Here is a 24,903-nt window from a genome sequence, read left to right on the forward strand (position 1 = left end):
GTCCTAGCCACAGCAATCAGACAGGAAGAAAAATAAAAGGCATCAATTGGAAAAGAAGTAGTAAAACTGTCATTTGTTGATGACATGATACTATACACAGAAAACCCTGAAGTTTCAGTCAGAAAACTACTAGACCTGATAAATGAGTTTGGCATGGTGGCAGGATATAAAATTAATATTCACAAATCAGTTGCATTTATATACACCAACAATAAATGATCAGAAAGGGAAATTAAGGAAACACTTCACTATTGCAGTAGTCCCCTTCACTATTGCAATAAAGAAAATAAAGTACCTAGGAATAAATTTACCCAAGGAGGTAAAAGATTTGTACTCGGAAAATTATAAGACATTGAAAAAAAAAAATCAAAGAAGATACAAACAAGTGGAAGCATATACCGGGTTCATGGATAGGAAATACAAGCATCATTAAAATGTCTGTGTTACCCAAAGCAATCTATAGATTCAGTGCAATACCTATTAAAATACCAATGGCATACTTCACAGATCTAGAACAAATATTCCAAAAATTTATAGGGAACAAAAAACCCAAATTGCCTCAGAAATCTTGAAAATGAAGAACAAAGTGGGAGGTATCACACTTCCTGATTGTACTACAAGGCCATTGTAATCAACCCATGCCTTTACAGTCAATTGATACTTGACAAAGGAGGCAAGAGTATACAGTGGAGTAATGATAGTCTCTAATAAACAGTGTTTGGAAAATTGGACAGGTACATGCAAAAAAAAATGAACTAGACCACCAATTTACACCATTCACAAAAATAAACTCAAAATGGATAAAAGACCTAAATGTTAGTCCCAAAACTATAAAAATCTTGGAAGAAAACTTAGACACTAAACTCTCCAATATCTCTTGCAGCAATATTTTCGCTAGTATATCTCCACAGGAAAGTGAAATAAAGGACAAAATAAACAAATGGGACTATGTCAAATTAAAAAGCTTTTGCACAGCCAAAGACACCATTAACAAAATAAAAAGACAACCCATACAGTGGGAGAACATATTTGCCGATATATCTGATAAGGGGTTAATAACCAAAATTTATAAAGAACTTCTAAAATGCAACACCAGGAAGGTAAACGATCCAATTAAAATATGTACAAAGGAACTGAATAGACACTTCTTCAAAGAAGACATACAGATGGCTAACAGGCCTATGAAAAAATGTTCAAGATCACCAATCATCAGAGAAATGCAAACTCAAACCACAATGAGATACCACCTTCCACCTGCCATAATGGCTCTCATTGACAAAACAACACACAATAAGTGCTGGCGAGGTGTGGAGAAAAGGGAATCCTCCTGCACTGCTGGTGGGAATGCAGACTTGTGCAGCCACTGTGGAAAACAGAATGATGTTTCCTCAAAAAATTAAAAATGGAACTTCCGCCTGACCTGTGGTGGCACAATGGATAAAGTGTCGAACTGGAAATGCTGAGGTCGCCAGTTCGAAACCCTGGGCTTGCCTGGTCAAGGCACATATGGGAGTTGATGCTTCCAGCTCCTCCCCCCCTTCTCTCCCTCTCTCTTCTCTCTCTCTCTCTCTCTCCCTCTCCTCTCTAAAATGAATAAATTAAAAATTAATTAATTAAAAAAAAAACAAAAAAAAAAACTTCCTTTTGACCCAGCTACCCCACTTTTAGGAACATATCCTAAGAATACCAAATCACTGATTCAAAAGAAGAAATGCACCCCCATGTTTCTTGTAGCCTTGTTTACAATAGCGAAGATCTAGAAACGGCGCAAGAGTCCATCAGTGGACGACGGGATTAAAAAGCTGTGGTACATAGGGGCCCTGGTCGGTTGGCTCAGTGGTAGAGCGTCGGCCTGGCAGGCGGGGGACCCAGGTTCGATTCCCGGCCAGGGCACATAGGAGAAGCGCCCATTTGCTTCTCCACCTCCCCCCCTCCTTCCTCTCTGTCTCTCTCTTCCCCTCCCGCAGCCAAGGCTCCATTGGAGCAAAGATGGCCCGAGCGCTGGGGATGGCTTCTCGGCCTCTGCCCCAGGCGCTAGAATGGCTCTGGTTGCGGCAGAGCGACGCCCCGGAGGGGCAGAGCACCGCCCCCTGGTGGGCAGAGCGTCGCCCCTGGTGGGTGTGCCGGGTGGATCCCGGTCGGGCGCATGCAGGAGTCTGTCTGACTGTCTCTCCCCGTTTCCAGCTTCAGAAAAATACAAAAAAATAAAAATAAAAAAAATAAAAAGCTGTGGTACATATACACAATGGACTACTACACAGCCATGAAAGAGAAAGAAATCTTACCTTTTGCAATGGCCTGGATGGACCTGGAGATTATTATGCTAAATGAAATAAGCCAGGCGGAGAAAGACAAATATCATATGATCTCACATATATGTGGAATCAAATGAACAGAGTGAACTGAGAAACGGAATAGAGACAGAGGCAGGGTCACAGGGAGCAGAGGGACAGCTGTCAGAGGGGAGAGGGATGAGGGGATGGGATCAGAGAAGGTGAAGGGATTAGTGGGAAGATACATAACACAAAGTTACAAATAACAGGATAGCAAATTCCAGAGGGAAGAAGGGGAGTATAATGAGGAATATGTGGTTGGGGGTGAGGGTGTTATATTGAGTGGGACACTTGAATCCATGTTAACACAAGAAATTTAAATTAATAAAAAAGATTTAAATTTAAAAATAAACAAATAAAATGGAATAAAAAATGGGATCGGGAAGGTATCTCCTGTAGGTCGGTATATTATCAATGTTTTAGTTCTTGTTTTGGGAGGGAGGCTCACTGGAGTTCCTCATTAACATATTCATCAATGCCGGGGTCCAGCCCCGGGGGGAAACCAGGGGTCCCACAGGAAGAGACGGCGTCGGCACGAATCGAGTAAGAGAGCCGAATTCTTTTCTTTCTCTTTATTCTCTAGTTAGCATTTACTGCCAGGCATCTCTCTCAATTGCTGGTCTAGCTTTCCTTTTATGCACACACACTAAGTTACAATCACATGGTATTCAGAATACATTGATTAATCATTGTTTTTGTTTCACTATGGTTACATTTCCTAGGTAACAGTTAATTCATTTCTATAAACTATAAATCAGGTGGTAAGTCATTCAAAGTACAATTATACAATAACTTGAACAGCAATAACAATATTGATACAAACTTCCAAAAGGTCAGTACTGATTAATAACTCTACCTTGTCTAGGATACTATTGTCTAGTCAAATTTTATTTATTTACTATATTCATACACTAATTAAGTTCTAACTTTACTTTTCTCAGAGTGTTCCACCACCTGCAGGTCAGGTATGCAAGAAGAATGGAAAGTTTCTTTACTCTACCACATGAAAAGGCTAGGGAGGAAAAGTGATGAATTAAGTGAAGGCTGAAAGGTGCTCTGTATATAGTTACTGTTTCCTACCTATTCATAAGTCACAATCTATTCTTTCTAACATGATTAATAAGAAGAAATTCTCCTACAAACTTAACCCTTTACGAGGGATATCATAGCCAGCCTCTTATGTCTATGAGCCCAGTTCAAGGGGCTTACAGGCTTTTCTGTGGAACTCACACCCTCTGTCTCATTTCCAAAGAAATTACTACGAATCTACAGGGAAAGCATGGTACTATTATCCCTGTGCTATAAATGATAGCACACACCCAGAAAGAGGGTGGATATAAGGCCAGATTAATTCAAAAGATCAAAGGGGGAAGTATCGTTGTGCCTTTCCTTTGCGGTGACTTTGTCAACCCGCAGCCATTGGCAGCCATTGGTCTTCACTGCGGTGACTTTGTCAACCAGCAGCCCTTGGTCTTCTCTGCTGTGACTTTGTCAATCAGCAGTTTTTGATCTTCTTATGCTGTGACCTTGTCAGCCAGCAGCTGTGGGTCTTCTCCTGCTGTGACCTTGTCAGCCAGCAGTTGTAGATAGGCTCCCGACACATCAATAAGCCATACAGGGACATGTAATAAGAGGCTAATGAACCAAGTATTGTGATGAATCCAGTTTTTTCTGTTGAGTTCCCATTAGACTCCCTCACCCCTCAAAAAACATGAATAAAAGACGGTCTGTTTTATATCACAATAAGAAGTGCAGTAGGAAAAAAGAGTCGATTTTATTTCCACCACCTTCCCCAGTGACATGTTCCCCTTAGGAAAGAGTTAAGTAAGCTCTTCCAAGTTTACCTGTTCCATTTATATTGTTTCCGGCTGTACACATCTCACAGTGCTGTAGGTGAGACTTCTATCAGCTTGTCTTAACCTACTAGTCTCAGGGTTTAGTGACAGAAAAGGAATTAACCTCAAATTGACATCCTGTATACCTGCCATATTAAGTACTTACCATATTTTCCCATGTTTAAGATGCACCGTTGGAAAAATTTGGGGTCTAAAAACTGGGCATGTCTTATACAGTGGCTGTGGCAGTTCAAATGCTACAGATGGAACTGAGGATGAGGCAATATGAAGACAGTGACTGAGGATGGGAGTTTTGACAGTGATGAGTTGTATGAATTTTATGATGAATAAAACTTGAGTTCAGTAAATTTATGTAATACTTTTTTTTCAAATTTCGGGCCCCAAATTTAAGGTGTGTCTTATGTGTGGGAGCGTCTTGTTCTGTTCTCACAGATGCCTGGAAACAATTAAGGTAGTAGATCAGGTCTGTCTTGAGCTTGATGATATTGGGGCAGCAGATACAGAGAAGGTCCTCCTTTTCACTCCACAGATTTCCTAAGTGATTCCTGCTATTTAAAAGATCAATTACTGTTCTGTAAGTAAAGTCCCAAAGCTTAAATAAAAGTAACACCTATCTGAATGAGTTTCAGTGTCAGTAAATATGTTAATGATCCTATTCTAAATAGAAATCTACAATCATTAGGTAAAGGAAATTAGAGTGATAGGAGGAGAGTGGGAATCAGGTAGGGAGCCTGCAGAATTGGAAATGAACTACTAACCTCACACTTATAGATAGTTGAGGTATGGCCCTGTTTAGACTATCAGTGAATACACAGAGAAGCAGGTCCTGTGAAATGTACCTGACCTCCCACCTTCAGAATTGCCCTGCACTTGATGTTTATTTTATGAGCTGTATCTACTGATCATGATTATTAACTTAAAAATTATTTGTTCTTTAGGAGTTTGCAAACACTTCTGGATGAAGAAAGGGCTGACTTTGAAGAAGTATTTTATATCCATTTTAATGTGAGTAACAAAAAACCAAATTACAGATCAGATTTAATCCGATTAACCCTTTAAATACTTACCTGAATATGTCACTCTTTAATAAAAATGCAAACTTTTGAGTTAAGTTAGTGCTAAAGGTTTTTTTCCCCTCAGAGTTCATGAGCTGGGTGTATCAATTAGATTTTCCCGTGTAGCTGACACCACCTAAACCCAGTGGCTGAAAACAACAAACACTATTCTGTGGGGTTTGGACTGGGCCAGCTGACTAAGCTGGGTGGTCCACAGTGGCCTCACCCACTTACCTGGTTCTTGGCAGGCTGGCTGGCTGGCAGGTGGGGTGTCAGCGGGGACAGCTTGTCTCCCTTCTGTCTGCTGTCATCCAGTAGGCTAGCTGAGGTTCCTCCACAGGATGGACTCCGTACAAAGACGGCAAACCCCACCATACAAGCTCCTTTTCATGCCTTTGCTCCTGTCAGATCCCATTGGCCAGAGTACTTCACAAGGGCACATCCAGATTCAAGGGTTCAAGAAACAGACTCCCCGTCTTGATGAGAAGTGTGTTGTAGTCACGTTGCAAAGGGGCATGGATACCTGGATGGGGGGGATTTATGGCCAGTTGTACAAATTCACCACATTAGATATATACTATATAAAGTGAATACTGAAATATGGTAATTTTCTAATTAGTTTTTAGTATGATTAGTTAAAATAGATAATTCAAGGTTGTTTTTTTTCATTCTGCATAAGGTGGCAGTTTTTATTTGTAAATTCTTGCTAGTTTTTGTGACAAAAGTGTACATTTCTTCTTGTTCTTGAGGAAAAGAGGTATGCTTCAAAGTGTTGTTGATGATAGACTGTTTAGGATTATTTTGGAGCTGTTCTCTGAGTTCATTTGTGTTACAGGTGCATTGGGACAAAACTGATGTAGAGTTAATTCCTAATGGAGGAGACATAATTGTCAACCAGACTAACAAGTAAGTACACAAAAGTGAAATAATTTGTTTTGTTTGTATACTGTCTTTATTTCACTGGGCTCTAAAAATTTCTTGTAGTTATTATAATTTTTCATTCCCAGTTAATTTTTTAATAAAGTAGAGAGTTACTGTGTGTCTTGTATATATGCATGTCTTCTGGAGTTTATACTCTAAAAAGGAAAAAAAAACAGCTCTGAGAGGCCTTCCCTTAACCTTCTATCTAGAATAATGCTACCAACCTTTCTGATTCCCTTTGCCCTGCTTTACTTTTCTCTTGTCATATTACACTTTACCTGCCTCTAGGATTTATCTGCTTTTTTCCTGATCAGTGTTTCCCCCACTATGATGAGCTGTATAATGGCATGGACTCAGTCGTTCTTACTCAACACTGTATGTCCAGTGCCTTGTGCAGTCCACACCAGTGCCTGGTCCATAGCAGGCACTCAGTATGTATTAATATTTGTAGATGTTACTGTAGTGTCTTCACTTCCCAACACTTTATGGGATGTAAAGCAATAGAGTGTAGGATTATATAGAATGTTCCCTTGTTAGTTGGCCAGTGGCAAAGAGATATCTAGTGAGCATTCTGGCCTAAGCCAAATATTTTTCTTTAATTTTAATATTTATTTTAAAAATATTTGTATTGAAGCCCTGACCAGTTGGCTCAGCAGTAGAGTGTTGGCCTGGCAGCGTGTGGAAGTCCCAGGTTCAATTCCTGGCCAGGGCACATAGGGGAAGCACCCATCTGCTTCTCCACCCCTCCCCCTCTCCTTCCTCTCTGTCTCTCTCTTCCCCTCCCACAGCCAGGGCTCCATTGGAGCAAAGTTGGCCCAGGTGCTGAGGATGGCTCCATGGCCTCCGCCTCAGGTGCTAGAATGGCTCCGATTGCAGCAGAGCAACGCCCCAGAGGGGCCAAGCATTGCTCTCTGGTGGGCATGCTGGATGGATCCTGGTCGGGCGCATGCAGGAGTCTGTCTGCCTGCCTGCCTCTCCCCCCCTCACCCACCCACCCTGCTTCTCACTTTGGAAAAAATATATACATTTGTATTGAAGTTTAACATACAGAAAAGTACACAGATGAAAAAAGTACAGATTAAGAAATAGAACATTTCGAGCTCTGTAGTATGTTTTATGACTATACCCCTGTTTGCCCACAGTATTATTGATGGCTATCATAAGGGTTTCTGCCCTTAACAACTACTTTATGCCCGGTCCCTTTCCTGAAAGAATTGGCAAATGTGCCAAAGGAACAAAGGGAAATACTGCAAGTGAAATGATGGGTTCCCCTCAGTGAGCTCCCCTTCTGAGTCCAGAGGTCTCTTGAGTCTTGTCTCAGGTTAGGGAGCATGGAGCTACATATGTTTTATATGTTACCTGCCTTTTTCTAGTTGTTCTTACTGAGAGTATTTGCTACAAGCAACTCTATTATACCCCAAAATACTATAAATCTCTTTATATGTATTAACCCCAAATAATATTACTCCCTATCACAAATTCAGCCAAGACAGAAAAGTATAAAATAAAATACGAAATTTCCCTTATCTCCCAAACTCATTTCCCAGACATGACTGTTAGCAGGTTAGGTTTAATTCTTAACAAACTGTCTGGCCTGTGGTGGCGCAGTGGATAAAGCATCTACCCGGAGCACTGAGGTCGCTGATTCAAAACCTGAGGCTTGCCTGGTCAAGGCACAAATGGGAGTTGATGCTTCCTGCTCCTCCCCCCTTCTCTCTCTCTCTCTCTCCTCTCTAAAATAATAAAATGTTTTTTTTTTAAAGTTTAAAAAATTCTTACAAACTTTTTCAATCTGTGTCAATTCTCTTGACTATGACCCTGGGCAATCACGTGACTTCACTGTGTCTCACTGAAATGACATAAGAATCTGCCTCAGAGAGCTTTATGAAGATTAAATTAGATAAAACAGTGATACCTTGAGATACGAATTTAATTCGTTCTGTAACGGAGCTCATAAGTCAGTCAACTCGTATATCAAACTGCCGATACTGGACCTGTGTGCCAACGTGCCAACTAGAGGCAGCTTCCTGAATCACGACTTGTATCTCGGAATTTCGCTTGGATCTCGAACAGAAATACAGACCGAGTCACAGCTTGTATCTTTAAAAATTCGTATGTTGGTCTGTTCGTATCTCAAGGTACCACTGTATATGAAAAATACTTGTAACCTCCTCCTTCCCACCCTTTCTCCCATTTTGTTCAGGGTATTGCAGTAAACTCAAATCATTTTTTTGTTTCATTAAAGGACAGACTATGTGTCTAAGTGTGTGGATTACATCTTCAACATCTCCGTAAAGGGTGTTTATGAAGAATTTCAAAGAGGATTTTACAAAGTGTGTGACAAGGAGATTATTACATTTTTCCACCCTGAAGAACTAAAGGATGTGATTATTGGAAATACAGATTATGACTGGGAAACATTCGAAAAGGTACAGCATGAAAGCCAAGCAGTTTTCATTTAAATTTCTATTTTCTGAATACTTTTTTTTTTGAATACTTTTTTACTTTGCATTTTTCTCTAGAATGCACGTTATGAACAAGGATATTTCAGTTCACATCCCACCATAGTGATGTTTTGGAAGGCTTTACACAAATTGACTCTGGAGGAAAAGAAGAAGTTCCTTGGTAAGGATCAGATCAGGAATACATCTATAATCTTATGCTCTTTTTGTATGGAATAAGATTTTGTTTGTCTTATCTTAAGTACAGTTTGCAACTACTCATACTTCAGTGTAAGATCACTCCAAGCCCAGTTGAATGTCCTATGTGCCAGGTCATCACAGCGTCGAAAAGTAAATGTTCATATAGGTCTTTTCTTCTATGATTTCAACCCTGCTTATTGCTTTAAAATTTTTCTCTTTAGCTCAGTGGATAGATAGCATCAGCCCAGTGTGCAGAAGACCTGGGTTCAGTCGTCAGTCTGAGCATCAGCCTCAGGCACTGAGGATAGCTTGGCTGATTTGAGCTTCAGCCCTAGATGGGGGTTGCCGGGTAGATTCCAGTCGGGCACGTGAGGGAGTCTCCCATCTCCTCTCCTCTCCTCTCATGTAAAAAAAAAATGAAAAAAAATACACACACACACACACACATTTTTCTTCATCCAAGGTAAACATGGAGTTTTGTAGTTGTGTCATCATTCAATTTTCCAGTTCCTATGGTTCCTTGCACCGTCTCATTTCTAGACATTCTGTGAAATTCCTTGACCTGCCTTAAACCTTCATTCCTTGGTCTCGTTAAACCTTTCACTCCTTAAAGGCCCAGCTTAGTTCCACACTCTCAGAAGTCTCCTAGTCCTCCTAGCCTGGTTGTTTCTCTCTTCTCTAACTCCACAGCATTTACACTCAAGAGGCATGCACTTCTGTGGCACCTTGTTTACCTAGCTTACAACACCCTTTTTATTTTTCTCATTTGTGTCTTTTTCTGCACAAGAATCTAATATCCCCACCCAGACTATCAGCTGCTTGAGGACAGTGACTGTGTATCAGACAGTTCTGATAGGGTCCCCAGTGCAGTCTAATGTAGGATCTACACATGGGCCCTCAATAAATATTTAGAATAAAAATATTTTTTTCTCAATAAATTTTGGTGATTTATGAAGCAGATCACTCAATCTTATTCTGCTTTTTAGTGTTTCTTACAGGAACTGACAGAATTCAAGTGAAAGGTTTAATGACCATGAAAATAACATTTCGCTGTCCTGAAAATGTGAATGAAAGAGACCCCATCAGAGCACAGACATGTTTTAGTATCCTCTACCTGCCTGAGTATTCTACGATGGAGAGAGTTGAAGAAGCGCTTCAAGCAGCCATCAGCAGCAACAGAGGATTTGGCTGACCCTATCTTCTACTCTACTCCTTTTTGGAAATATTTTCAAAAATAAAATTAGCCAAAAGTTTGTTAAAATAAAAGTCTTGCTGAATATTTAATATGTTTACCTGGGTATTTTGTTTGCTTTTATTTATTTTTTAGAATCACTGTTTTTGCCTTTAGGTTCTATTAGTTAACAATAGATTAGGCTCTTAAAACAAGGCAACCCCAAAACATAGTGCATTAAATAAAACAAGTTTATTTTTCTCATAAACATCTAGATCAGCGGTTCTCAACCTGTGGGTCGCGACCCCAGCGGGGTCGCCTAAAGCCATCGGAAAATACATAATGCATATCAGGTATTTACATTCCGAATCATAACTGTAGCAAAATTACAGTTATGAAGTAGCCACCAAAATTATTTTTTGGTTTGGGGTCACCGCAACATGAGGAACTGTATTGCGGGGTCACGGCATTAGAAAGGTTGAGAACCACCGATCTAGATAGTGTGTTCAGGGAAGAAGTGGTACTTTTCCCACTCAAACTGCCGTAATAGGTCACTGGTAATGTCCCTGTTGCAAATTTCAGTGGAAACTTACCTATTTTTGTCTTAAATCATATCTACTGCATTTGAAACTGTAGACTACTTTCTCCTCAGAACGCATGAACAGCCAGACTGTGGCTTTCTTTTTCTTGGCTTCTTTCCCATGGTTGCATGTTTCTCTAACTGTCCCTGACCTGAAATGCTAGTGCAGTGATTATGTCCATGCTAATGATACTCAGCGCTCTCTGCCCAACAGGAACTGCTGTAGTCCAGCACCACAGCCATTTTTCTTTGTAGTCTGGGTCTCTTCTTGCATGCCCCTTGGCTCTTTTTTTTTTTTTTTTTTTTTTTTTTTTTTTATAGAGGCAGAGATACACAGGGGTAGACAGGAACGGAGAGAGATGAGAAGCATCAATCATTAGTTTCTTGTTGCGTGTTGTGACTTCTTAGTTGCTCATTGATTGCTTTCTCATATGTGCCTTGACCGTGGGCCTTCAGCAGACCGAGTAACCCCTTGCTGGAGCCAGCAACCTTGGGTTCAAGCTGGTGAGCTTTTTGCTCAAACCAGATGAGCCCGCGCTCAAGCTGGCGACCTTGGGGTCTTGAACCTGGATCCTTCCGCATCCCAGTCTGACACTATCTCCTGTGCCACCGCCTGGTCCCCTTGGCTCCTTAATCTCAACATGTTCAAGGAGAAAAATGATCATTTTTCCTATAGTCCAGTTTGGGCTGGTACCACCAGTGACTCCAGTCAGAAGCCTGCCGTCATCTCTTTCCTTCATCTCCCCACGTTCAGTAATCAGTCATGTCCTCACAACGTGTTCTAAGTCTCCCTCTAACCATACCCTACTGTCAACGCTGTAGTTCACGCTCTCGTCTTCTGGCCAGCATTGCAACAACCAACACTGTAATAGCACGTGCTGTGAGGCTAGAACTCTCCCGTATGTGCACTGTGTGATAAGGTGGACCCTTGCTGTAGGTAAGGTTTGTTGGCAGTAGTGGGAAAGTGTTCAGAGCTCTGCTGTTCAATATGTGGCTAATTTAAATTTAAAATTCATTTCCTCAGTCACATTAGCCACATTTTAAGTGCTCAATCGCTACATATGACTGGTAGCTACAGTACCAGAAAGCAAATATGAACACTTGCCACCACAGGAGTCCATAACCATGCAGACCCTCTATAATTCTGAATGTGGTTTTTCTCTTCCTTTTTCCTAGAAGGAAGAGCCATAGTGTTTATCAACTGCACAAATTAAATGATTTGAAAAGTTAGGCAATAAAGTCCAGCTTCCAAATCCTTCCTGATGTACCCCTTGCAAGTTCCAGCACCATTTCTCACTGTGGCCTTGCATACATAGCGTATTTCATTCCAGTAATTTGTAACTTTTCCTGAATGGGTCAGTCCTGTTTTTTCACACATGCTTTTTCTTCTGCCTGAAGCTCTCTTCTCATACCAGCCTTCTCTTCTTCACCTCCTGTCTTCCATTCCACCAGGCTAGCTAGCACATGGCATGAGAATTAATGAGTGGTTGTGGACTATGGCTACCTAGCTCAACATTGTGCAAAGGTAGTCCTCTGAGTACTGAAGTGGTCAGTGGTTCCATTAGTGAGCCAAAAGTGCCACCTAGTGGCATAGCTGAAGGTAGTAATTCCAATAACCTTTTACTAAAAGGGACAAAACCTGAAAAGGGGACAGACCTGTCACCTCACAACTACACGTAGTAGTGAGAATCTACTGTTACTTGGCTAGGCTAAGTAATTCCATAGTTTCTACCTCACTTCAAATTCCTACCAGGTCTGGAAGGAAGTATCCTTTTCATTTTACAGATGCAAGGTCTGAAGTTCAGTCTTCGTTAAAAGCCCACGCTGCAGGATTGGAAGAAACTGGAGACAGTAGGTTATGACAAGCCCTTTTTTGCTCCTTCAGACTGGTTAATTGTCATTTAGCTGGTAGGAAGGATCTGATTTATGAAGTGATCACAGTCAGTGATGGGAGGACACTAAGGAAGATAATCTTAAGAGGCTCTAAGGAATCAAGAGGTCCCCTGTCATTGTGAAGTCAGCTAAATGTTGGGGAGGAGGACTGGAGAAGAGTCACAGTTACTAAAAGAATAAGACAGTATTTTCTCATGGTGGGTTTATAATGCAATAAGTGGGTGTGGTGAGGTCAATGTGTGTGTGTGTGTGTGTGTGTGTGTGTGTGTGTGGCATAAGCTATGGAATGGGAAGCTAGTGAAGAAAAGTCCCCATTAATAGTTGGAAGCCATGATGATTTGCTGTTTAGCAACTTGGGCTTTTACTAGAAAATAGAGAATTTCCAAGAAAGGCTGTTGTATCTAAGGGGTCACTAGAAGTAGCACATCGTGGTGGAAAAAATCTAGAAGCCTTAATACCTACATTCCACTTTCAGCCATGCCTCGGACCAGCATTTGACCTCTAGTAAATAGCTTAGAGCCACTGTGCTGTGTTTTACACTGAATTTTGATAGTGTTTTTGGGTAACCGCTTTATTGATACAGAATTCACATAGCATGTAATTCAAACAAAGTGTACAACTCAGTGGATTTAGTATATTCACAGAATTATGCCATAACTGCCACAATTTTATTATTATTATTTTTATTTATTTATTTATTTTACTGCCACAATTTTATAACATTTCATCTCCCCAAAGAGACCCTGTACTCTAGCCATAACACCACAATCTCCCCTCACCCCATCCCTGTACAACCACTACTGTTTCCATAGATTTGCCTATTATGGACATTTCATGTATATAAAATTAATGTGACTTTTCTGTGACTTGTTTTCAAGGTTCATCCTGTTGTAGCGTGTATCAGTACTTGATTCCTATTTTTTGCTAAATAATATTTCTTGTACTCGTGCAACATTTTATTTAACCATCACTTGGACATTTTGCTTGTTTTTGGCTCTTATGAATGATGTTCCTCTGAACATTTGTGCACAAGTTTTTGTGTGGACACATTTTGTTTCTGGTAAGTACATATCTTGGAGAGGAATTGCTGGGTCATATTGTAACTCTATTTAACTTTTTGAGGAATGACCAGTTGCTTTTCAAAGGAGCTTTTACTAGAAAATAGAGAATTTTCAAGAAACACTGTTGTATCTAAGGAGTCACTAGAAGTAGCACATCGTGGTAGACAAAATTTAGAAGCCTTAATAGCTACATTCCACTTTCAGCCATGCCTTGAACCAGCATTTGACCTCTAGCATGTAGCCTAGAGCCACTGTGCTGTGCCTTACACTGGACATTTAGATAGTGTAGTATTTTATATTCTCACAGTGTATGAGAGCCTGAAATATTTTTAAAACTACAGTCTATTGAGCACCTGTGAAAAAATAGACACATTACTTCCAGGTAGTCCCCCCCCCCTTTTGTGCTGTTGTCATTCATATTCCATCTACATGGTACAGCCCAACACTACCTTGTTATTATTACTTTCATTAATTTAATGTCTCTTACACCGAGAGGAGAACAAGTATGTATTTGTAAACATTGTTATATTAACCTTATATACCTTTCCTGGTTGTCTTCATTTGTTCCTGTAAATTCAAGTTAACCATCTGGTGTCACTTCCTTACTCCAGTTCAACTTTCCTCCCATCTACTTTGTGCTGTTAATGGCAGTGTAATATAGATTCCAAAATACAATTGTATACCTACTGTTTTAAACGGTTGCTCTGCAAATCAGTTCAGAAAAGATAGGCAATAGGCATTTACACTTTAATAGTCACAGGATTTCCTTTTTGCGGCTGGTGGCCTACTCTACCTGAGCAGATACACAAACCTCAGGTAGGAGGAGATGGGGAAGAGGGAGCCCTGTGTTCTTGGCCACTCCCTCCTGGAGTGTCTATCGCTGAGCTGAGCTGAGGCAGAAAGATATGGGTGGTTATTCAAATGCTGCAAACTGCGGTACTACTTAGATCTTATTTCCTCATTTGGCTGGCTGCCCTTAGAACAATTTCCAGAGACTATCTTACATGGCTATTTTATTTATAGTTTTCACCAGTTAGGTTGTTTCACCTGGGGAACTGGTCTGCAGAGCTCCTTGTGCTGCTATTCCAGTAGTCGGTATTGCTTAGTTCTTCACGTAGTGCTTCTCATGTAATTTAATTTGTTCCTCACAATAAAGAAGCAGGGGAAGGCTCTCTAGCCCTAAAGATGAAGCTCAGAAATGTTATGTAACTATTCACCTAAAATTATAAGGCTTATCTGAGCCATATGTTCACTCTTTCAGGAAGTTTCAGGCTTGTTGCCTGCTCTGTACTAAACATTAGATTTAAAATGTTGAGAAATTTACTGTCCAGACAGGGGACAGAAAAAGGCAATTACATTACAAAGTTAAGGGTTAAAATTGAAGTAAAATAATGGAGCTTTAGGAAAACACTAAGGCTATCAGCCTTAAGTATGATTTTGAATCCAAGATTTTTTATTCCTAATTGTTTTTCTTATGAATAAATAGGATGAGTTTGCTCACAATAAACACTATATAGTGTGATTAAGAAACTAGACTGAGACCACATTGCCAGATGCTTTCAATTTCAGTACAATTATTGCTGTAATCCTGGGTATATCACTTAATCTTTTTGTTCTTGTAAAGCCAGTATACAGGGCCACCATCACAGCTGCCTGGCCCACGCAGATTCGCATTGGATTCGGACAGTTGGTAAAGAAACAATGGAGCCAAAAACTGATGGGCCATCATCTTTAATTCTAGCTTGCACCTGGTGGGCAAGTAAAAACACACACTGGGCTCCAAAACCCACTCACATTCAATGCTCACAAAACTACTGACTTATCCGAGTTCCCTAGAATCAAAGGTTTCTAGCTCACCAGACTTATTCACCTCTGTTCCCCATCTCCTTCCTTCTCTCTGCACAAACTGGCTTCTCACTCAGCACTCCACCATCTTGGCTGCTTCTCCTGGCCACCTCCACATGGCCTCTTTCTGCTCTCCTCTCTGCTCTCTCCTCTGTTAATCTCAGGAACCAAGAGGGCAAGCTCCCGTTCTGCCCCCATTTTATAGTGTAGAAATCAGAAGCTTTAATCCAATATACAAAATAGGTAAGTCTCTAATACAAAGTCACTTATCTGAAGCATGATGGGATTGTACCACCCACATCAAAAAGGGTGGGAAAGGCTTAGTCTTAAAACCAAGCCTCAGGCTACAAGCATCTTGCCTGCCCACAGCCCGCCCCCAACACACATTAATATCACCTAGGCAACGGCTTCCACGTGGGCAGCGCCATCTTTAACAAAGTGAGCATAATATATTTTATCTGCCCAACAGTGCTTCAGTTCCCTTATCTGTAAAACAGTGCTAATATTACCTATCTTACCCCTTAGGTTATAAGATTAAACATTATGTATAATATGCCTAAAATTACCTAGCGAACAGTTTGTACTATAAATCATTCACTGCTGAAAGAATTCTATTAGTGAAAGGATGGAGTTAATACTGAACTCCCTCCCTCAGGGGTATACTTGTCAGTTTCCTCCAAAATGATAAAGTGCTAAACTTGAGAAAGTTGAGACTTTTCATAATATAATGCTTATTTTATTAGCAAAATTTTTTTACTTTATACTGATCTTAAGGGAGCTTTAGGTTAAATTAAAAAGAATAATTTCAGGAAATGATGGGAACCTCTGTAATCTAGTTTATTTTGTAGATTGCTATAGAGTAAATTTTAAATATGTGATTTATACTGCAGTGTATTGAATTAATGCAATATAAAATACATCTACCCTCATGTTTTTTCTTTTGATAAGAATCTAAAGCTGTTAAATTACTTTAAGATTCTAGTAGTAATCAATTAAGTTTTGTATATTCAATTCTTAGATTTCTGTAGGCTAACTACTAAAATATTTGTTACACCTCTGAAATGGTTATTAACTTCAATCAGTCTTGTTGAAAGTTCTGGAAAATCAGGAACTATTAATATGTCAAATACTCATGCCCTTAGTGTTGTAAGGTGCCAAAAGCTACAGAATTAATACTAATATTTTAGAAAGTTTAAAGAACATTTTATTAGTTTGGGCTAGGTGTGCAAAGAGATTTTGAAAATAATCTTTGTACTTGTGTGATTAGCATACCACCAAGATGGCCGATGGCATTGTGTTGTAAATGCAGAAGAGAAAGGAGACTTGGATTCCCTGACCTTCCCCCATACCTATGGGGAAAGGGGTGAATAGCTAGCCAGGTGTAGGGAGAAAAGATTAATTAAATCTTCTCTTATACTAATGAACCATTTGCAGGCATTTGTTCCCATGGAAGCCACCTCTCCCCCTCCTCAAAGCATGTAATTAATGTAACTCTAAATCAGGGGTCCCCAAACTTTTTACACAGGGGGCCAGTCACTGTCCCTCAGATCATTGGAGGGCCGGACTATAAAAAAAACTATGAACAAATCCCTATGCACACTGCACATATCTTATTTTAAAGTAAAAAAACAAAACGGGAACAAATACAATATTTAAAATAAAGAACAAGTAAATTTAAATCAACAAACTGACCAGTATTTCAATGGGAACTATGCTCCTCTCACTGACCACCAATGAAAGAGGTGCTCCTTCCGGAAGTAGTTTGGGGACCCCTGCTCTAAACAAAAGGTATAAACTTATGCCATGATGTCAGGTTTTTTCCCCTCCCATGTATAATTAAGAGTATATAAACAGCCCCTAAACTATTTTTGCAGTCTGCACAATTTGGGTCTGTTGCCCTGTGTCAGCCATATGCGGCCGGCATATTTAATAAATTTCCTCCTTTAATAAAACTTTTCAAAAACTTACTTGGACTATGTGCCTCTACAAACACCCATGGAATTGGGTACTTTACAACATTAGTAGTGCTAAACTGGTCTCCTAAGGCAAGAAAATAAACTAAAACATGGCTCAAAACATAGTTCTAAGCTCAACAGGACACAATCAGCTATTTGCAAGACTTCTAACACCCCACCTCTATCCACCACGGGGTAAGTACTTTCCTGGGAAAACGAATCTATTTGTGTATTAAGTCCCTCTCTAAAAATAGCCCACACTTAAAAATTTAGAATAATTTTATATATTCCTTCCCCCCTCAGAACCATATTCTTATGACCAAAAACAAAACCCTGTAAAATGTTTTATGGAGAAGTGTCAGCATCTTACTTTATTATTACTAATCTTAAGCATTTGATGCCAAAGAAAGGGTTATTTTAAAACCTCAGAATTTCTGCAAGTCCATGAAATTTTCATCTTATCACAGTTCTATATCACACTAGTTCAAATGCATTTCTCTACAACTACTCCAACATAATTCCTTTGGAATTATTTCAGTTAACTGTAACGTGACTTTACCAAAGACATTGAATCTAAAACAAACACAAAACTTCAAATTATTAACTTTTAGATAAAGGAGATGAAAAATAAAGTCATTAGATGATGGCTGGGGTTGTTTATTTCCAATAAGGTTTCTTCTACAGCAGTTATAAATTAGAACCTTCAAAAAACAAGGGCAGAACCAAAGTACAATAAAAACTTCTGCAGCTTAAGCCTTCCACAGCTCTAAGCCTCTGATAGAAGCTAAAAACATCTTTCCTAAAAATTAAGTGGGTTTCCAGTATGTCCATGCAGTTAAGCTTTCAGAGACAGAAGCTCAAGACTTATCATTAATATATATACACCATGTTGGCTCTGGCTCATTAATTATGCCTGAAGAGTTTAATACCCATCCAAGTCCAAAGATGGAAGAACACATACACTGGTATGGTGACCGGCAAGAGCAGACTGTAAAAGCACAGGCTGGTGGTGCTGGTGCAGCCCTCTGGGAAGTTTTCTTCCACTGAGGCGGAGTAGAACAGTCCTGCTAAAGAGATCAATGGAATAAGGACAGTCACTGTAGGAAGAGTCAGAAACATTCTTCTCTCCCACTTATTATTTGCCACCCTGACTTTTTAAAAGGTAGATGGTATTAGGAAAATTTAGTTGTGTGTGTTGTTGTTTTTAATTATGAATTAGTGCTGCTCTGTATCTTCTTGCTTCTTATTTTGATGTAGCATCCTCGCTGCCTGTGGTATCATATTAGGAATCCCATCAATAATTGGATAGGCTATTCCCAGCTCTTCATTAATCAATTCATTTGTCGATGCTTCATATCTGAGGGGGGAAAAGAAAAAAAATGAATTGAGGGGAATAAAATGTTTAGAGCTTGATGTTCAATAAGTAACACCACTTACCAAATTCTTAGCAGAGTTAATCCCAGAAAAGCAGAATTCAATTCCTACAAGCAGTAATAGCCAATTGAATCATTTCTTTTAGAAAATGAATCCCTAATTCGTCCGATGCTAGTCAGTTTCTCTCATATTTTCTTTTTCACATTATTCTTTTACCTTAATATTTTTAAAATACCAATCAGAAAACTTTCCATCCCAATATTCCTTCATTACTCTGGTCGCCTCCAAAACTAAAGTTCAACTTCCTCGTTTTAGAATACATGAGAGCAAACTAACTGATCCATTAGAACGAAAGCAGTAAAAAATCAAAATACACAAAAGTTTGAGAAAGATTAAAGGAATAAAATGAGAAAACCGAAAAACGGCAAATCTGCAGTGAGCTAGTTACACAATTACCTAACAGGTAGATCAAATGGTAATTTCAATGTTTAAGAAAAATTAATATATTCATTATGGGAAAAATCTAGAAAGAGAAATGCAAAAAGATGAAAATTAAAATTACTAGCAATATGCCACTCAAAGATGGTACCACTCCTAACATTTTGGTGTTCGGTATATTCAATCTGCAGTACTCAAATTGTCAATATTCCGTTTCAGTAGCCTGGAGCTGTAGAGCTGACTCTCCTGAGGTGTAGGAGGCGTTTCCAAAGACCAGCTAGTCCAGAACCAAAAGCCAAAGAGCAGTTAACGCAGTTTACACGCTCACGATCATCAGGCATCAGCTGTACACGGCATCTTCAAAAGGATCTGGAGGCTAGTATGATATTCATCTTGGCCTAAAATCCTTAACAGCTTGGACTAGTCCGGAATCCCACAACTTCACAAACCCGGCCGGACCTCAGTCACTTCGGGTCCTTCTCAGGAAATGCGTAGTTGCTCGGGCCCCGCCCCAGACCTTCCGATCCGGCCACCGCGGCGGTGCCAGGGAATCGGCGTTTGTAGAAAGGCCCCCGCGAGGTCCTAACGCACGGCCAGCAGCGACCCTGTGACGGCTCCGACCCGTCCCTGCGGGTGGCGGACTGACCCGGGCGGCCCGGGGCTCGGCCCCGCCGCGGCCTCCTCCCGCCCTGCCCGCCGCAGGGGGTGGGGGGCGCCGGCGCGGGCGGCCCTCAGAACAGGGCGGCGGACCAGGGCTCCCGGGTGGCTGCGGGCGACCGCGCGGTCCACCTGCCCTCTCCCCGCAACAGGAGGCCGAGAAGGAAAGCGGGCAGCTGGCGAGCCTCACCTGAGCGGCTTCTTGGAGAGCGGGCACACCAAGAACTCCAGCAGCTCCGGATCAAAGGCACCCGGCGGTCCCCCGGTTCTCTCCCGCTTGTCAGCCGACCGCCGCGACCCCGACAAGCGCAGGTCCCTACGGGCGACCGCGGACGGCAGCGCGCGCGTCCTCCGCAGCGCCGAGGAGAGCCTGCCGCACGCCGCACTCAGCATGGTCCCGCAGCCTGCGACCCTCCGCGAGGCCAGCGGCCCCAACTGACCTCCAGCGTCCAGCACCGGACAGGCCCCGCCCCGCGGTGCACTGGCGACGTAGCTCTGACGGGCGGGGGCTCGCGCTTTGGTTCCGGGTGCGTTCCTAACCCGACTGCTTTACCTGGGGCACCGCTCGGTGGTGAAGAGCGAGGCCTGTAGTCAGAGCCCTCTGGTGGCTGTTTGTCGCGTTTACAAATGACAAAAAACAAAACCAATGCCGAAGTCGGGCTGCCTTGAGTTTTCACCAGGACCTATCGCAGGGTGCCAGGAAACCAGTGGCCGGACCTCAGGGTCATACAGTGTTAGACTGGAACCTACGTGGTTATCTACAAAATGAGGTTCCAAACACTTGTATTGAATATGTTAAAAGCATTAATTTGTTTTATGTAAACCTTTACTATACCACAGTTCCTGTAACCATTGTTTCTTTTTCTTTCATTAAAAAACCACTTAAGGCCCTGGCCGGTTGGCTCAGTGGTGGAGTGTCCGCCTGGCGTGCAGGAGTCCAGGGTTCAATTCCCAGCCAGGGCACACTGGAGAAGCGCCCATCTGCTTCTCCACCCCTCCCCCTCTCCTTCCTCTCTGTCTCTCTCTTCTCTTCCCACAGCCAAGGCTCCATTGGAGAAGAGTAGGCCCAGGCACTGAAGATGGCTCCATGCCCTCTGCCTCAGGCGCTAGAATGGCTCTGGTTGGAACAGAGCTACGCCCCAGATGGGGCAGAGCATTGCCCCCTGGTGGGCATACCGGGTGGATCCCGGTGGGGCGCATGCGGGAGTCTGACTGCCTCCCCATTTCCAACTTCAGAAAAAAACAACAAAAAACCACTTAACCTGAAAAGAATGGCTTAGTTCTATTGATGTTCCAAGACGTCTTTACTCTTAGTCTGGGACTCATTTTGTATTAAAGTTGCATAATAAAGCACAATTAATTTACTTTTCTAAATGAGTTTGGAGACAGCAAGAGGCTAAATAACTGTGTAATCAGGCAGATGGCTGTTAGTTGATAGAAGGGGAGAATAGGAGGAAGCAGCAACTCCTGCATGTGCCTTGACCAGGTAAACCCAGGGTTTTTATTTATTTATTTATTTATTTATTATTTTTTAAATTTTGATGGACTGGCATTGATAAAATTGTCTTCCATCACCTTCTAACTGGTTTTCTTTGTGCCCCTCCCCTCCCCCAACCCCCTCCCTCTCCTCCCCCCCACCCTGTAACCCCAACACTGTTGTTCATGTCTCTGAGTCTCATTTTTATGTCCCACCTATGTATGGAATCATATAGTTCTTAGTTTTTTCTGATTTACTTATTTCACTCAGTATAATGTTATCAAGGTCCATCCATGTTGTTGTAAAAGATCTCATTTCTTATGGCTGAGTAGTATTCCACAGTATATATATACCGAAGCTTTTTAATCCACTCGTCCTCTGATGGACACTTGGGCTGTTTTCAGATCTTTGCTATTGTGAACAATGCTGCCATAAACATGGGGGGTGCATTTCTTCTTTTCAAACAGTGCTATGGTGTTCTTGGGGTATATTCCTAACAGTGGTATAACTGGGTCAAAATGTAGTTCTATTTTTAATTTCTTGAGGAATCTCCATACTGTTTTCCACAGTGGCTGCACCAGTCTGCATTCCCACCAGCAGTGCAGGAGGGTTCCATTTTCTCCACATCCTTGCCAGCACTTATTCTGTGTTGTTTTATTGATGAGTGCCATTCTGTCTGGTGTGAGTGATATCTCATTGTGGTTTTAATTTGCATTTTTTGATAGCTGTTTCGATCTCATTTGTTGTAATTGGTCTGTTTAGGTTTTCTGATTCTTCCAGATTAATTTTTGGAAGATTATATGTTTCAAGGAATTTGTCCATTTCATCTAGGTTGTCTAGTTTTTTGGCGTACAGTTCTTCATAGTATTTTCTTACAATATTTTGTATTTCTGTTGTGTCAGTTGTTATTTCTTCACCTCATTTCTAATTTTATTTGAGTCCTCTCTCTCTTTTTTTTTTTTTTTTTTTTTGGTGAGTCTGGTTAAAGGTTCATCAATCTTGTTTATCTTTTCAAAGAACCAGCTCTTGGTTTCATTGATCCTCTGTATTGTTTCTTGAGCCTCTATGTCATTTATTTCCTCTCTAATCTTTATTATTTCCTTCCTTCTACTAGCTCTGGGCTTACTTGCTGTTCTTTTTCTAGTTCTTTTAGATGTAGGTTCAAGTTGTTTATTTGAGCTTTTTCTAGCTTCTTGAAGTATGCCTGTAATGCTATAAACTTCTCTCTCAGGAGTGCTTTTGCTGTGTCCCATATATTTTGAATTAATGTATGCTCATTATCGTTTGTTTCTAGGAATATTTTAACTTCTTCTTTGATCTCATTGTTTACCCATTCATTATTTAATAACATGCTATTTAGTTTCCAAGTGTTTGAGTGTTTTTCAGTTTTTCTGTTGTGGTTGATTTCTAGTTTAATGCCATTGTGATCAGAGAAAGTGCTTGATATGATTTCAATCTTCTTAAATTTGTTGAGACTGCTTTTGTGCCCTAACATGTGGTCTATTCTAGAGAATGTACCATGAGCGCTTGAAAAGAATGTATAATCTGCTGTTTTAGGGTGAAAGGTTCTGAAGATATCTATTAAATCGAGTTGATCTAATATGTCCTTTTAGTCTGCTGTTTCTTTGTTAATTTTCTTTCTTGAGGATCTATCTAATGATGTTAATGGGGTATTGAAATCCCCTGCTATTATAGTTTTGCTGTTGATCTCGCCCTTTAAGTCCATCAAAGTCTGGTTTATATATTAAGGTGCTCCTATATTAGGTGCATAGATATTTATAACGGTTATATCTTCCTTTTGGATTGTTCCCTTTATCATTATGTAGTGACCTTCTTTATCTCTAACTATAGTCTTTGTTTTAAAGTCTATTTTGTCTGACATAAGTATTGCTACCCCAGCTTTTTTTTTCATTTCCATTTGCGTGAAATATTTTTTTCCATCCTTTTATCTTCAGTCTGTGTGGATCTTTTGATTTAAGGTTTGTCTCTTGTAGACAGCATATGTATGGGTCCTGTTTTCTTATCCACACAGCTACCCTATGTCTTTTGATTGGATCATTTAATCCATTTACATTTAAGGTTATTATTGATATGTAGTTGTTTATTGCCATTTTATTCTTTAAAACTGTATTCCTCTTTTGCTATATTCTTTTTCTTCTTTGATCTGTTTACAGCAGGTCCCTTAGCATTTCTTGCAGCCTTGGGTTGGTTGTAGTGAATTCCTTGAGTTTTTTTTTTTTTTTTTTTTTTTTGTCTGTAAAGCTTTTTATTTCTCCTTCAATTTTAAACAATAGCCTTGCTGGATAAAGTAGTCTTGGTTGTAGGCTCTTGTTCTGCATTACTTTGAATATTTTTTGCCATTCCCTTCTGGCCTCAAGTGTTTCTGTTGAGAAGTCAGAAGTCATCCTTATGGGGGCTTCTTTGTAGGTGATAGTCTTTTTTTCTCTAGCAGCTTTTAATATTTTCTCTTTATCATTTAGCTTTGGTATTTTAATTATGATGTGTCTTGGTGTTGATTTCTTTGGGTTTCTCCTTAGTGGAGTTCTCTGTGTTTTCTGAACATGTGAGATGTTTTCCTGCCTTAATTGAGGGAAGTTTTCAGCTATGATATGCTTGAACAAAGTCTCTATCCCTTGTTCCTTCTCTTCTTCTTCAGGAACCCCTATGATGCGGATGTTATTTCTCTTCATGTTGTCACAGAGCTCTCTTAGAGGTTCCTCAGACTTTTTGAGTCTCTTCTTTTTTCTGCTCTGCTTCCGCGCCTTTATTTATTGTGTCCTCTAACTTGCTGATTCGATTCTCCGCTTCATCCATCCTTCTTTTAATTCCTTCCATTGTGTTCTTTATTTCAGATATTGTATTTGTCATTTCTGACTGATTCTTTTTTATTATTTCAATGTCCTTTTTTATATTTGCTATCTCTTTATTTAGGTGTTCGTAATGACCATCTATTGTTGTTCTAATATCTTTGAGCATCCTAACAATCGTTATTTTAAACTCTGCATCTGGTAATTTGGTTATATCTGATTCATTTAGGTCCTTTTCTGGGGATTTCTCTTGGTTCATTTGTGTTGCATTTCTCTGCCTCCGCATTTTCTCTTCACGGGAGTGGCTGTGATCACGTGCTCGGGTGCACAAGCCTTGGTGGCCTTGGCCTTTGCCCCGCCCCCGTGTGTGGCGTTATGTTCGGCCCTGAGGTCAGTGTCGAGCACCTTTGCTCAGCTGTGGGTCTCTGCCTATTTCCAGGCTTTCGCCCCGCCCTTGCAGGAGGAGCCCGCTGGTGGAACGGCTGCTAGCCTTGGCTCTACCGGCAGGGCAGGACTGCGTTCCCACGCTCAGCTCAGTAGCAGAACTCCACCTGTTCTGGGCCTTTGGCTCCACCCCTGCGGGAGGAGCCAGCTCCCAAGTCAGGCCATAAGCCTGGGTTCCGTGGGCAGGGCAATTCTGTGCTCCTGCACCCTTGCTCAAGGGCTGGTCTCCACCCCTTCCGGGGTTCCCGCCCTTCTCCCGCAGGCTGGATTACAGGCTGCCGGCAGCTGGGCTTGACCACTTTTGCATGCCTACTCCTCCCCAGCCTGGCAAGACTGAGCTCACACATGAGCCCAGTGGTGGCCAGCAGGCTTCCGCCCTTGCCGACAAAACTGC

At 41.0% G+C, this 24,903-nt stretch overlaps 4 protein-coding genes across 4 annotated transcripts in view; 2 read left to right on the plus strand and 2 right to left on the minus strand.

Moving 5' to 3' along the window:
- The window catches only part of HERC5 (HECT and RLD domain containing E3 ubiquitin protein ligase 5), a 65,857-nt gene extending 55,858 nt beyond the window's left edge, over window positions 1-9,999 (plus strand). Inside the window, exons 19-23 of the mRNA XM_066385074.1 lie at window positions 5,128-5,194; window positions 6,080-6,150; window positions 8,411-8,594; window positions 8,688-8,790; window positions 9,794-9,999. Coding sequence (XP_066241171.1) covers window positions 5,128-5,194; window positions 6,080-6,150; window positions 8,411-8,594; window positions 8,688-8,790; window positions 9,794-9,999 — 631 coding nt within the window. The remainder of the gene's footprint in view (window positions 1-5,127; window positions 5,195-6,079; window positions 6,151-8,410; window positions 8,595-8,687; window positions 8,791-9,793) is intronic.
- The window catches only part of HERC3 (HECT and RLD domain containing E3 ubiquitin protein ligase 3), an 809,237-nt gene that overhangs the window by 532,608 nt on the left and 251,726 nt on the right, over window positions 1-24,903 (plus strand). The gene's annotated exons all lie outside the window — the stretch shown is intronic.
- On the minus strand, window positions 17,954-18,431 carry PIGY (phosphatidylinositol glycan anchor biosynthesis class Y). The gene has a single exon (XM_066385207.1). It carries the CDS (start codon window positions 18,429-18,431, stop codon window positions 18,216-18,218), a length of 216 nt encoding a protein of 71 aa, XP_066241304.1. The 3' UTR covers window positions 17,954-18,215.
- On the minus strand, window positions 18,528-20,396 carry PYURF (PIGY upstream open reading frame). Its single transcript, XM_066385206.1, has 2 exons — window positions 19,972-20,396; window positions 18,528-18,669 (listed from the first exon to the last, which is right to left on the minus strand). Exons 1-2 carry the CDS (start codon window positions 20,172-20,174, stop codon window positions 18,528-18,530), a joined length of 345 nt encoding a protein of 114 aa, XP_066241303.1. The 5' UTR covers window positions 20,175-20,396.

The sequence above is a fragment of the Saccopteryx leptura genome, chromosome 5 (genome assembly GCF_036850995.1).
Source record: "Saccopteryx leptura isolate mSacLep1 chromosome 5, mSacLep1_pri_phased_curated, whole genome shotgun sequence".
NCBI lineage: Eukaryota > Metazoa > Chordata > Mammalia > Chiroptera > Emballonuridae > Saccopteryx > Saccopteryx leptura.